At 43.0% G+C, this 14,574-nt stretch overlaps 1 protein-coding gene across 2 annotated transcripts in view; it reads left to right on the top strand.

Moving 5' to 3' along the window:
• The first annotated feature begins 1,311 nt into the window (after positions 1-1,311).
• mocs1 (molybdenum cofactor synthesis 1) overlaps positions 1,312-14,574 on the top strand; it is a 53,682-nt gene continuing 40,419 nt past the window's right edge. For both annotated transcript variants that reach the window (XM_071380704.1, XM_071380705.1), the window contains exons 1-3: positions 1,312-1,684; positions 12,014-12,149; positions 13,941-14,108. In XM_071380704.1, the coding sequence (XP_071236805.1) occupies positions 1,466-1,684; positions 12,014-12,149; positions 13,941-14,108 (523 nt within the window). In that variant the 5' untranslated portion in view covers positions 1,312-1,465. The remainder of the gene's footprint in view (positions 1,685-12,013; positions 12,150-13,940; positions 14,109-14,574) is intronic.

The raw sequence follows: 14,574 nt of genomic DNA, 5'->3' as shown, positions 1-14,574 counted from the left end.
GGCGTCGACCACCTGTTCTTGTCCAGCCAGACAGCTGTCATCATCGGTGGATGTGCATGGCTCGGACTCATCTTGTTTGCCCTCTTTGCTGCTAGAATCAGCGAACGGGGGCTCGTCGTTCTCGGCTTGTCTGATGGACATTGCTGCACGCTGAAAAATTTCACCAGCGAATTTCTTTGGTTTAGAGATTGTGCCTCTTTTCTCATCGTTTAAAACCATATTCACTTCCTGATAAATTTTGTCTCTTAGACATGGTAGTAAATTGTTTCAAATCTCTATAGATTACTTTTAGCTAAAATTATATCCACTAGTAGTGGCTAGCTAACATTAACAGACTAGGTTAGGCTGCTGCCTTAATCACTAAACGCCACACACAAACATAAAAAAAAATACAATAATTTAATTGGCAGATTAATTTTTATAAATGTTTCACAATTGGATAATCCCATATAAAACACACACACACATCACCATAGCTACCAAGGAAAGTGGGAGTGAACTTTGGGAGAAGCAGGAATGGGGTGGGTGCAGGAACTGCATCAACTACCCAGGCCAAACTTGGATGACGCTGGGCCAATTGTGCGCCACCCTATAGGACTCCCAATCACGGCCGGATGTGATACAGCCTGGATTTGAACCAGGGACTGTAGTGATGCCTCTTGCCCTGAGAAGCAGTGCCTTAGACCGCTGCGCCACTCGGCCTTAGACCGCTGTGCCACCCACACCAGCTATGAGCTGGTGGCTGGAGTGAAGCAGGGGGTGTAGTAGCTGATCAGGGGTACCTGAGGGCGGCAGCCAATTGTCAAAATGCCGCCCCAAATTCAAGTGCCGCCATTAGCAGGGGCCTAATCTTGCCTAATGGGAGGGCCGGCCCTGTGTGTGACAATCAAATATTTGCAGACTGGAGAAGTACGGTGTTGAAGAATATGTGAATGGAAAATGTTGCAACTGTGGTGGGGATCAAACTCCGGACATCCTTGAGTGCCCTGTTAGGGTGAAAGAGATCGAGGTGTCAAGGATCAGGGCTGTACAGCAGATTTCGCTAGGAAATTGCCAACCTCACAGGACTCTTCTGAGCCTGTGTAGGGAACTAATTAAAATCATTTTTTTTTTGTAGAAAAGCAGGTTGATTTTGTTTAGTTAATACATTTTTTGATAGTTTATATGATTTAAAAAAAACGTTTAACCCATATTATTTCCTTTTTGGAATCCTTATTATCCACCCGCACAGTTGCTGACAGAATGCGCATCCAAGTGTTGCGAACGCCATTATACCATAGAAGAAGAACTACACTACCCAGAGGGTAGACGATTTAGACGATTGGCTGAAGCTGCCCACTCCCCCTTGAATGTGGTGACAGCAACTCCGTAGACGTTATGTGAGGCTTCGATATTATTAACTGTCTTTGTTTGACACTTCTAGGACGATAAACAGATATTCCAATAGTTAATATAAATTTATAACATGGCTTTTCATGGTAGCAAGTGCTGCCGCTTTATACTAGGCAGACATTACGATGTCAAGGCCCTGTCAACGCAGCACGTGAAACTATTTGCACCAAGCTCAACACCCAAGTTGCGGCGGTGGTATTCCAGAGCTACACAAGAGGAAAATGAACTTGAACTCGTATCTCTTGCAAACTCAAGTGCAGCTGTCTCTGCAACAAAAATTGGGACTGCACAGGTAAGAAAGGCTAGCTATAAATATTTTATAAACGCTGTGGCGTAACGTTACCGTAGATTCGTATTTCTTTCTGTACATTTTTTGGGGGGTGGAAACAGCAAACTTCCGACAGTTCTACACATAGGATTTTTTTAATGGCAGTTTTATAGATAGTCTCATCCAATTCTACACATTTTGCAATGAGGCTGAGAGATTTTTACATTTTAAAGCTTTTTTCCTGTAATAAAAAAAAATGCTTGCCATGGTTTATGACCTGTTCGTATGCTATCTGGGCGGGCGGCCCGAGGTGAGCCGTTCCGCCTGAAGCAATTCGGTTTACTTGAATGTAACCATAGCTGCCTGGTGGAGGCTACCACAGTGCTCTTTGACATAAAAGCGAGTTCCAAACACGTTCTAAGCAGTGTTTGGGAGGTTACTTTCTAAATGTAATCTGTTCAATATAGGCTACTAGTTACCTGTCCAAAATTGTAATCAGTAACGTAAGTTACCCTAACTCAGTAATGCAATTATATTATTTTCCTCTTTAGAACAGTTTCCCAAACTCAGTGCATGTTTTTTTTCTTCTTCCTAGCACTACACAGCTGATTAAAATAATCATCAAGCTTTGATAATTTGAATCAGCTGTGTGGTGTTAGGGGGAAAAACGAAATGTGCAGCCCTTGGGGTCCCGAGGACCGAGTTTGGGAAACGCTGCATTAGTTGAAGACAAAAATAAATATTGCCAATTGAAAGATATCTACAGTGCATTCCTATTTGCATTGACCCAACTCCCCCCCTTTGTTTTTACACCGCTGCTTATTATTGCGTAGTCACTTTACGGCGGGGTTCCGTGCCCCATACCGGCAGTAGAAGGGGTCCGGAGTGGGCTTCGGTGGTAGCATAGGAGCCCTGGCCCTCTACCTACATTAATAAATGACCTCAACCAACTTGGGGTGACAGGTAGCCTAGTGGTTAGAGCGTTGGGCCCGTAAACGAAAGGTTGCTGGATCGAATCCCTGAGCTGACCTGGTAAAAATCGGGTGTTCTGCGCCTGAACAAGGCCACTGTCACCTGGTAGGCTGTGATTGTAAATAAGAATTTGTTCTTAACTGACTTGCCTAGTTAAGTCATCTGGATCTTCGCAACTAGCCAACCGCAATCCCGGGTGACCACTCCTGGCTAGCGTTTCCATCCCGGAGCAAGCACCAATTAGGCTGAAGCTAGCCCGGCCAGGGCTCCTATGCTACCACCGAAGCCCACTCCGGACCCCTTCTACTGCCGGTACGGGGCACGGAACCCCGCCGATCCTCTATGACTGGAATACCGACATAATCTGCCCGAGGACTCCAACAGGCCCCTCAGGCGCGACGCCTGCTTAAGGCCCATTCTGCTAACCTGCTAGGCCTGCTAGCTACCTGGAACCCTACTAATTCCACGACTGGTCTATCGACGTCACTGCACAAAGAGGCAAAAACAGACTTACCCCCATTGCGACGTAACTGATAGCTTGCCTGCCCCTGTCTGCTAACTGCTAGCTTGCCTGCTCCGGTTTGCTAACTGCTGGCTTGCCTTCCCTGGTCTGCTAACTGCTAGCCCCTGCTAACTGCTTGCTAACCCTGTCTGCTAACTGCTAGCTTGTTTAGGCCTGGCCTACTAACTGCTAACAGTTAGCTGCTAACTGTTAGCTCGGCCTGTCTGAATCGCCGTGTCTCCAGTCAGCCCAACCACTCACTGGACCCATATGTTCACTTGGCCTCTCAAATATCAATATGCCACGTCCATTACTGTCCTGGTTAGTGATTACTGTCTTATTTCACTGTAGAGCCTCTAGCCCTGCTCAATATGCCTTAACCAACCATGTTGTTCCACCTTCTTAATATGCGATGACATCACCTGGTTTAAACGTCTCTAGAGACTCTCATCATTACTCAATGCCTAGGTTTACCTCCAATGTACTCGCATCCTAGGTAAGGTAGTGATGAGAGATGAGTAATGATGAAGAGAGTCTCTAGAGACGTTTAAACCAGGTGATGTCATCGCATATTAAGGAGGTGGAACAACATGGTTGGTTAAGGCATATTGAGCAGGGCTAGAGGCTCTGTACACTATGCCTTGAATCTATGCTATCGAGCCCAGAAACCTGCTCCTTTTACTCTCTGTTCCGAAAGTGCTAGACGGACAGTTTGTATAGCATTTAGCCGTACCCTTATCCTACTTCTCCTCTGTTCCTCTGGTGATGTAGAGGTTAATCCAGGTCCTGCAGTGCCTAGCCCCACTCCCACTCCCCAGGTGCTCTCATTTGTTGACTTCTGTAACCGTAAAAGCCTTGGTTTCATGCATGTTAACATTATAAGCCTACTCCCTAAGTTTGTTTTACTCACTGCTTTAGTACACTCTGCCAACCCGGATGTCTTAGCCGTGTCTGAATCCTGGCTTAGGAAAACCACCAAAAACCCTGAAATCTCCATCGCTAACTCTAACATTTTCCGCCAAGATAGAACTGCCAAAGGGTGCGGTGTTGCAATCTACTGCAGAGATAGCCTGCAGAGTTCTGTATTACTATCCAAGTTTGTACCCAAACAATTCGAGCTTCTAAGTCTAAAAATTCACCTTTCCAGAAACAAGTCTCTCACTGTTGCTGCTTGCTATAGACCTCCCTCTGCCCCCAGCTGTGCCCTCGGTACCATATGTGACTTGATTGCCCCCCATCTATCTTCTGAGCTCGTGCTACTAGGTGACCTAAACTGGGACATGCTTAACACCCCGGCTATCCTACAATCTAAGCTTGATGCCCTCAATCTCACACAAATTATCAATGAACCTACCAGGTACAACTCCAAATCCGTAAACATGGGCACCCTCATAGATGTCATCCTAACCAACTCGCCCTCCAAATACACCTCTGCTGTTTTCAATCAAGATCTCAGCGATCACTGCCTCATTGCCTGCATCCGTAATGGGTCTGCGACCAAACGACCACCCCTCATCACTGTCAAACGCTCCCTAAAACACTTCTGCGAGCAGGCCTTTCTAATCGACCTGGCCGGGGTATCCTGGAATGACATTGACCTCATCCCGTCAGTAGATGATGCCTGGCTATTCTTTAAAAGTGCCTTCCTCACCATCTTAAATAAGCATGCCCCATTCAAAAAATGTAGAACTAGGAATAGATATAGTCCTTGGTTCACTCCAGACCTGTCTGCCCTTGACCAGAACAAAAACATCCTGTGGCGTTCTGCATTCGCATCGAATAGCCCCTGTGATATGCACATTTTCAGGGAAGTTAGGAACAAATACACAGGTAGTTAGGAAAGCTAAGGCTAGCTTTTTCAAACAGAAATTTGCATCCTGTAGTACTAACTCTAAAAAGTTCTGGGACACTGTAAAGTCCATGGAGAATAAGAGCACCTCCTCCCAGCTGCCCACTGCTCTGAGGCTAGGAAACACTGTCACCACCGATAAATCCACTATAATTGAGAATTTCAATAAGCATTTCTCTACGGCTGGCCATGCTTTCCACCTGGCTACCCCTAACCCGATCAACTGCCCGGCACCCTCCACAGCAACCCGCCAAAGTCCCCACCATTTCTCCTTCACTCAAATCCAGATAGCTGATGTTCTGAAAGTGCTGCAAAATCTGGACCCCTACAAATCAGCCGGGCTAGACAATCTAAGGATCTCAATGTACTTTGGTCCGTTCATCTTTGCCTCGATCCTGACTAGTGTCCCCAAACGCTGAGAAACATCCCCACAGGATGATGCTGCCTCCACCATGCTTCGCCGTAGGGATGGTGCCAGGTTTCCTCCAGACGTGACGCTTGGCATTCAAGCCAAATAGTTCAATCTTGGTTCCCGCAGACATTAGAATCTTGTTTCGATCTGAGTCATTTAGCTGCCTTTTGGCAAACTCCAACGGGCTGTCATGTACCTTTTACTAAGGAGTGGCTTCTGTCTGGCCACTCTACCATAAAGGCCTGATGCTTGTCCTTCTGGAAGGTTCTCCCATCTCCACAGAATCTCTGGAGCTCTGTCAGTGACCATCGTGTTCTTGGTCACCTCCCTGATAAAGTCCCCTCTCCCCCGATTGCTCAGTTTGGCCAGGCGGCCAGCTCTAGGAAGAGTCTTGGTGGTTCCAAACTTCATCCATTTAAGAATGATGGAGGCCACTGTGTTCTTCGGGACCTTCAATACTGCAGACATTTTTTTGTACCCTTCCCCAGATCTGTGCCTCGACACAATCCTGTCTTGGAGCTCTACGGAAAATTCCTTCGACCTCATGGCTTGGTTTTTGCTCTGACATGCACTGCCAACTGTGGGACCTTTATAGATGGGTGTGCCCGTCCAAATCATGTCCAATCAATTGAATTTACCACAGGTGGATTCCAAGTTGTAGAAATATCTCAAGAATAATCAATGGAAACGGGATACACCTGAGCTCAATTTATTTATTTTTTGTCCAATCAATTGAATTTACCACAGGTGGATTCCAAGTTGTAGAAATATCTCAAGAATAATCAATGGAAACGGGATACACCTGAGCTCAATTTTGAGTCTCATAACATGGTCTGAATACTTACATAAATAAAGTATTTGTTTATTTTTAATACATTAGCAAACATTTCTAAAGCTGTTTTCGCTTTCATTATGGGGTTTTGTCTGTAGATTGAGGAAACATTTTTTATTTAATTATTTTTAGATTAAGGTTGTAACAAAATGTGGGAAAAGGGAAGTGGTGCGGAATGCTTATCTTCTCTGTTTTTAACTACAGAAACAATTTCAGAACATCTGAGATGGTGGGTTTCATGGCATGCTGAAATTACATGGCATGACCCTTCAATATTTTGAAGAATAGCCTATTTCTAGACTAGTATTCGATATGAGTTGCAATAGTTTCCTTTACAATTATGCAATCACCAGAGATGCTATACCGGAAACCTGTAGTCAGATTTTGCTATGTACTCCTGCACTTTTGCATCCACATAAAGAACATAGGCCTTGATGGTTTACCTAAGTCTACCAGATTGCCTTGAACCCTGTTATTCCATACACACCTCTACACTTATGCTTATTTTTCACCTATGAAAAATACACTACCATCAACTTGCCACTTGCTAGGTTGTCATTGTAAATAATTTGACCTGCCAGGTTAACTAAAGGTAAAAGAAACAGAACTGAGTAAAGGGATAGTTCACCCAAAATACACAGTCATTAGACAAGGTAAGACAGCAACCATCCGTTGGCTTTGTTGACCCAATATCTAGATCAATCGATTGGTCTAAAGAACGTCGATCAAGATTTTTTTTTAGTCGGGGGCTACTAGGGCCATCCCGACAACCAAAAATCTTGCTCCACCAAGAGTCAACTGTTCTTTAAAAGGTGTATTTTTCCCTATATAGACACACCCTATGTGTTTTAATAAAATCAACTAGCCTATATATAGGCTAATGGGCTTGTCTTATGCTTTATGCACACAGTTATTAAATATTAAGACACACAAATTACTCAAGAGGGAGCCAGAGAGCAAGATGGCCTAACCAGAAGAAGAAGAAAAAAATGACTACTGGTGATACGGGTGTGCCATCACCACAGCCTCCACAATGGAAGTTTACATACACCTTAGCCAAATACATTTAAAGTCTGTTTTTCGCAATTCCTGACATTTAATCCTAGTAAAATCTCCCTGTCTTTGGTCAGTTAGGATCGCCACTTTATTTTAAGAATGTGAAATGTCAGAATAATAGTAGTGATTTATTTCAGCTTTTATTTTTTTCATCACATTCCCAGTGGGTCAGAAGTTTACATACACTTATTAGTATTTGGTAGCATTGCCTTTAAATTGTATAACTTGGGTCAAATGTTTCAGGTAGCCTTTCTCAAGCTTCCCACAATATGTCGTGTGAATTTTGGCCCATTACTCCTGACAGAGCTGGTGTAACTGACTCAGGTTTGTAGGCCTCTTTGCTCGCACACACTTTTTCAGTTCTGCCCACAAATTTTCTATAGGATTGAGGTCAGGGCTTTGTGACGGCCACTCCAATACCTTGACTTTGTAGTCCTTTAAGCCATTTTGCCACAACTTTGGAGGTATGCTTGGGGTCATTGTCCACTTGGAAGACCCATTTGCAACCAAGCTTTAACTTCCTGACTGATGTCTTGAGATATTGCTTCAATATATCCACATAATTTCCATCCTCATGAAGCCATCTATTTTGTGAAGTTCAGAAGTCCCTCCTGCAGCAAAGCACCGTCACAACATGATGCTGCCACCCCCGTGCTTCACGGTTGGGATGGTGTTCTTCGGCTTGAAAGCCTCCCCCTTTTTCCTCCAACCATAACGATGGTCATTATGGCCAACCCAATCTATTTTTGTTTCATCAGACCAGAGGACATTTCTCCAAAAAGTACGATCTTTGTCCCCATGTGCAGTTGCAAACCGTAGTCTGGCTTTTTTATGGCGGTTTTGTAGCAGTGGCTTCTTCCTTGCTCAGCGGCCTTTCAGGTTATGTCGATATAGGACTCGTTTTACTGTGGATATAGATACTTTTGTACCTGTTTACTCCAGCATCTTCACAGGGGCCTTTGCTGCTGTTCTGGGATTGATTTGCACTTTTCGTACCAAAGTACGTTAAACTCTAGGAGACAGAATGCGTCTCCTTCTTGAGTGGTATGACGGCTGTGTGGTCCCATGATGTTTATACTTGCGTACGGAAATTACTCCCAAGAATGAACGAGCCTTGTGGAGGTCTTGGCTGATTTCTTTTGATTTTCCCATGATATCAAGCAAAGAGGCACTGAGTTTGAAGGTAGGCCTAGAAATACATCCACAGGTACTCCTCCAATTGACTCAAATGATGTCAATTAGCCTATCTGAAACTTCTAAAGCAATGACAATTTTCTGGAATTTTCCAAGCTGTTTAAAGGCACAGTCGACTTAGTGAATGTAAACTTCTGACCCACTGGAATTGTGATTACAGTGAAGTAATCGGTCTGTAAACAATTGTTGGAAAATGACTTGTGTCATGCACAAAGTAGATCTCCTCACCGACTTGCCAAAACTATAGTTTGTTAACAAGAAATTTGCGGAGTGGTTGAAAAATGAGTTTTAATGACTCCAACCTAAGTTTGTCAACTTCTGACTTCAACTGTACACACACACACACACACACAGTACCAGTCAAAAGTTTGGACACACCTACTCATTCCAGGTGTTTTCTTTATTTTTACTATTTTCTACATTGTGGAATAATAGTGATGAAATCAAAACTATGGAATCATGTAGTAACCAAAAAAAGTGTTAAACAAATCTAAATATATTTGAGATTCTTCAAGGTAGCCACCTTTAGCCTTGATGACAGCTTTGCACACTCTTGGCATTCTCTCAACCAGCTTCATGAGGTAGTCACCTGGAATGCGTTTCAATTAACAGGTGTGCCTTGTTAAAAGTTATTTTGTGCTATTTCTCGCTTTCTAAATGCGTTTGAGCCAATCAGTTGTGTTGTGACAAGGTAGGGGTGGTATACAGAAGATAGTCCTACTTGGTAAAAGACCAAGTCCATATTATTCAAGTAAGCAAAGAGAAACGACAGTCCGTCATTACTTTAAGACAAGTAGGTCAGTCAATCCGGAAAATTTCAAGAACTTTGAAAGTTTCTTCAAGTGCAGTCGCAAAAACCATCAAGCTCTATGATGAACCTGGCTGTCATGAGGGCTGCCACAGTAAAGGAAGACCCAGAGTTACCTCTGCTGCAGAGGACAAGTTCATTAGTGTTACTTGCTTCAAATTGCTGCCCAAAGAAATGCTTCACAGAGTTCAAGTAACAGACACATCTCAACGTCAACTGTTCAGAGATTGTGATTTATGGTCGATAGCTGCAAAGAAACCGCTACTAAAGGACACAAATAATAAGAAGAGACTTGCTTGGGCCAAGAAACACGTGCAATGGACATTAGACCGGTGGAAATCTGTGCTTTGGTCTGATTTTGAGATTTTGGGTTCCAACCACTGTCTTTGTGAGACGCAGAGTAGGTGAATAATAATCTCCGCATGTGTGGTTCCCACCGTGAAGCATGGAGGTGTGAGGGTGCTTTGCTGGTGACACTGTCTATGAATATTTAGAATTAGAGGCAATGTTAACCATTTCAAAAAAAGATTAACCAGGAAAAGCCCATCATGGCTACCACAGCATTATGCAGCGATACGCCATCCCATCTGGTTTTCTCTTAGTGGGACTATCATTTGTTTTTAAACAGAACAATGACCCAACACACCTCCAGGCTGTGTAAGTGCTGGAATAGAGGACCTGGCCTCGACCATCACCCGACCTCAACCCAATTGAGATGGTTTGGGATGTCTTCGACCGCAGAGTGAAGGGAAAGCAGACAACAAGTGCTCAGCATATGTGGGAACTCCTTCAAGACTGTTGGAAAAGCAATCCAGGTGAAGCTGGTTGAGAGAATTCCAAGAGAGTGCAAAGCTGTCATCAAGCAAAGGGTGGCTTGTTTGAAGAATCTCAAATATAACATATCTTGATTTAACACTTTTTTTGTCACTACATGATTCCGTATGTGTTATTTCATATTTTTGATGTCTACACTATTTTTCTACAATGTAGAAAATAGTAAAAAATAAATAAAACCATTGAATGAGTAGGTGTGTCAACTTATGACTGGTACTGTGTGTATTAAATATATAAATGCACGCAAGGTTTGAAATGATTGTTTTATTTTAATATTATATCCTCTAAGGCACATATGTCAGAGTCAAGGCCCGCGGGCCACATCCGGCCCGCGAGAAGGTTTTTTACGGCCCCTGGGATGATCTTGATTTATTATTAGAACCGGCCCGCAGACCGCAGCAAGCCGGCAGCCCGCAGATCTTTTACACGCACCAATACTACATTTCCCACAATGCAACGGTGACGCACCGAGCAGTAGGCTGCTTCATTTCAATATTTATTGGCACAGCAGTCGTCAGCATCACAGTAAAATTAACTTTCAGATACCCATCAAAAATGGCAAAACGGAAGGTGGACACTGAGAACCGGGGGTTTCAAACAAGGTGGGAGTCGGAGTATATGTTCACGGAGGTAGCTGGAAAACCTGTGTGTCTTCTGTGTGGAGAAAGTGTGGCGGTACTGAAAGAGTATAATCTGAGACGACATTATGAAACGAAACACGCGGACAAAAACAAGAATATGGACATGGAACAAAGGCTACAAAAGGCAGAGGAATTAAAACGAGGCCTCAAATCTCGACAGGCTCTGTTCAAAAAAGCCAAATCACAAGGCCAGGCTGCTGTCAAGGCCAGTTTTATTTTGGCAGAAGAGATCGCTAAATCAGCCCGGCCATTTACGGAGGGGGATTTCATCAAAAACTGCATGATTAAAGTTTGTGACGAAGTTTGCCCAGAAAAAAGGCAACTCTTTTTAAATGTGAGTCTGAGCAGAAACACCATTGCCGAGAGAGTAGACCAGTTGTCCATCAATCTAAAAGAGCAGCTTGTGAAAAAGGGAAAAGATTTCATTGCATATTCCTTGGCTGTGGATGAGAGCACCGACATTTCTGACATTTTTCAATGAACATTCGAACAGTCCGGCCCTCGGCTTGTAGCTAAATTTTTTATTTGGCCCTCCGTCCATTTGACTTTGACACCCCTGCTCTAAGGGCTTCATGTGGTCAATTTAGTCTACAAATTATTTGTAGTTATGTTCCTGCCTCCTGACCATCTGCTGAATCTAGTTTGATCCCTGATGTAGGCTCACTAGCTCACCTGCGCTGTCTCTGTAAGCTTTTGGCTAGAGCGCACGTGCTAAGCACGGAGTAGGCACATTTGCTATTTTACGCAACAGTTTTGTCACAAAAACAGTGGAGTGGAGTTGAACTTGGTACGTTAACACTTGACGAAAAATACATTTTGTGTGCACGGTCATCACGTACTGATTTTATCCGAAACAAGTCAGTTTGGTGGAAACACACCACTGGTGAGAGTGCATCATTTCTTTATGCATATTTTTGAATATTCACATGAAAATCTGTCGCCAATTGGATTGAAAATTAGCTACTGTAAATAAGAATTTGTTCTTAATTGAGTTGCCCAGTTGATTAAAAAAAGCTATTTTTAGCATTTGTGGCCCAAATCCAATTAATGTCAATATACCTGATATTATCATTTTTTGCGTAAAAAAAAAAAAAAGTCAATTATCCTAAAGTGTCTAAAATTGATTGTCAAGCTCAATGAAGTAAGTCTACTTTAAGATTTGGACATGAAGCACGGAAAATGCTAGGTTGAGTAATTAACCCTCCTAAGAGGGTTGCTCACTGTTTATTTTATCCTTTGTTGTGTATGTCCAGGAGCTGGCTGTACCAGTGGGCCAGAGGCAAAGGTTGAATGAGGAAGTTCTACCCTTCTCTGCCTTCCTGACAGACAACTTTGGCAGACGGCACAGCTACCTGCGCATTTCCCTGACGGAGAAATGTAACCTTCGCTGTAAGCACCATGATGAAGACTGCTTAAAGGCTATATAATCATTGTTTTTATTTTTAACAATTATAAAACACATTTAACTGAAATTATTCCCTAATGGTGTGATTAATCTCTGTCACTGTAGTGGCTAAATTGTCCAATATAATTGTCCCAATACAATTTCCATCATAATCCTTTAGCCACAATGGAGGGTAGTGAAATGCAAGTCTTGATGCCTACAAATCCAATGTCTAGAGTTTGATTCATGTTGAAAACAATGCATTTGTCGTTCTTCAGGTTACAAAAATGTAAAGAAAAATCGAACAAAACAAATTCCTTAAATTCAAACTAAAGAAACAAATAGCGTGGTCTGGTATGTTTAAGCATGGTGAAAAGACTGTCTGACATTCCAGTCACACCCAATGGGCCTTGGAGCCTGTAGGCTTTTTAAGTGTTCCCCTTCAACCTGTAGAGGGGGGTACACACACTTCACAGAAGATTAGTGGCAATCACACATACATACATTTATCAATTTGGTAACTGTCATGTTGTTCACTAACATGACAGTTGTCAGCTAAGGTGATGTCATCCTTCCTGAAATGTAACCTCAGGCTGTAATGGCTCTCCTGTAACTTGACAGAAATTTGTTTCGTAAACCTTTTGTCTTCCACTGACGTTTACATTCTTCTCCTTGAAATCTGTGTTGTACTGATTTATCAACATGTCTTCCAGATCTGAAACAGAGATTATGTTAGCTGTAATGGTAGGACGGCTACTCTTGTCCTTATTGTTATGGCTTCTAAGGGTTCATTGATTCTCCCCACCAGTAGGGTCCTCACAGCATAGGGTCCATCTTCACAACCACCTCCCATGGTTCCATGAGTTTGGGAGCGTTTGTTCCTATCAACAGCTGTCTGAATCACATTGTGTCCTGATTGTGCCTATTCAGCTGAAACACTGAGCCTGGTGTTTCCAACAGGCTCTGCGACAGCTTCTACCCCTAAGCTTTAAGACTGCTAAATAGTAAATGAATGGTAACCAAACTATCTGCACTGACCCTACACACACACACACACACACACACACAGAGACACAGACCAACAAATAGGTGTCCCCTTTTCCCTTTCCCAAATACACACTCACACACTACATTGACACTCCCACACACATTCGCATACACAACAAACACTTTTACTAATTTGCTATTCTGTTCTTTATTCTACTCTTATCATTGTCTGTCCTGATGCCTCGTCACTTTACCCTGCCTTCATGTGCATATCTACCTCAAATACCTTTGTACATTTGATCTGGTACTGGTACTCCCTGTATATAGCTCAGTTCTTGTGCATTTTATTTGATTCCTCTTCTTACTGATCCTTTCAGATCGAAGCAAGTGCCTAGTCTAGGGGCTAAGGTGTAGGAATACTTTTGACATTCAACATTGGTTGCACTGTGAGGTAGTGGCAGTAGACATTTTCCTTGGCACTGGGAAAATGGTTTGCAATTTCCAATTAGATATGAAGGATAAATTGTGAGGATTTATTTATATCTAAAGGACCATCCCCATTAGTGATGTTAACCAATGAAATCTTATTAAAAACTTCTTATTTGACTCCTGTTGAGATGTTGCTTGTTCTTTTCGTTATTGTCGAGCTTTGTATCTCTTCTGCACGAGAACCTTTGAGGTAGTTGTATAACGGCATTACCAAGCTAGCTTGTACATTTATGCTGCTCTAGCGGGGGATACTAGCGATGAGGTTTGTGTTATCAGGTATTGCCATTTATTTAAGTGCCAATAAATGTCTCCCCCTGCAGGTCAGTACTGTATGCCAGAAGAGGGGGTCAAGCTCACCCCTCGCGCTCAGCTCCTGTCTACTTCCGAGGTGCTGACCGTGGCCCAGCTGTTTGTACGAGAGGGTGTGGAGAAGATCCGCCTCACTGGGGGAGAACCCCTCATCCGACCAGACGTCGTGGACATCATCAGTGAGTGGGGCGTGGGTTGTGTGAACTGCACATTCGGTGTGTCTGGCGGGCTAAAACGAATGCACCCTTTTCTTTGGGTAGAAAGCAGATTCGCTAATGTGCCTGATTTAATATGCTAGTTTTTATCAAATTGATTAAAAGTACATCATAATGCTGCATTTCTCAGTTCATTCCCATTGGGACCCCTAGGGTGTGCACATTGTTCCAGCCCAGCTCTAACAAACCTAATCCAACTACAGTAATCAGCTCATTATCAAGTGTGTTAGCGCTGGGCTATAACAAAAATGTGCACACCCATATACACATTCTTGTGGAACGTTTTCATTTAATTTATAATAACGTCTTTGTATCTGAAAATCATTGTCATGTGGTTAATCAAGATTCTATCTCAATTTTTTTTTTTTTAAACTAGAATAAATGCATTTTCTGAACACCCCACAACATTAAGTAGATATTAAACCTAGAA

Source organism: Salvelinus alpinus, chromosome 33 (genome assembly GCF_045679555.1).
Source record: "Salvelinus alpinus chromosome 33, SLU_Salpinus.1, whole genome shotgun sequence".
NCBI lineage: Eukaryota > Metazoa > Chordata > Actinopteri > Salmoniformes > Salmonidae > Salvelinus > Salvelinus alpinus.
The sequence above is the reverse complement of the archived record's forward strand: the minus strand, read 5'-3'. Positions and strand labels throughout refer to the sequence as shown.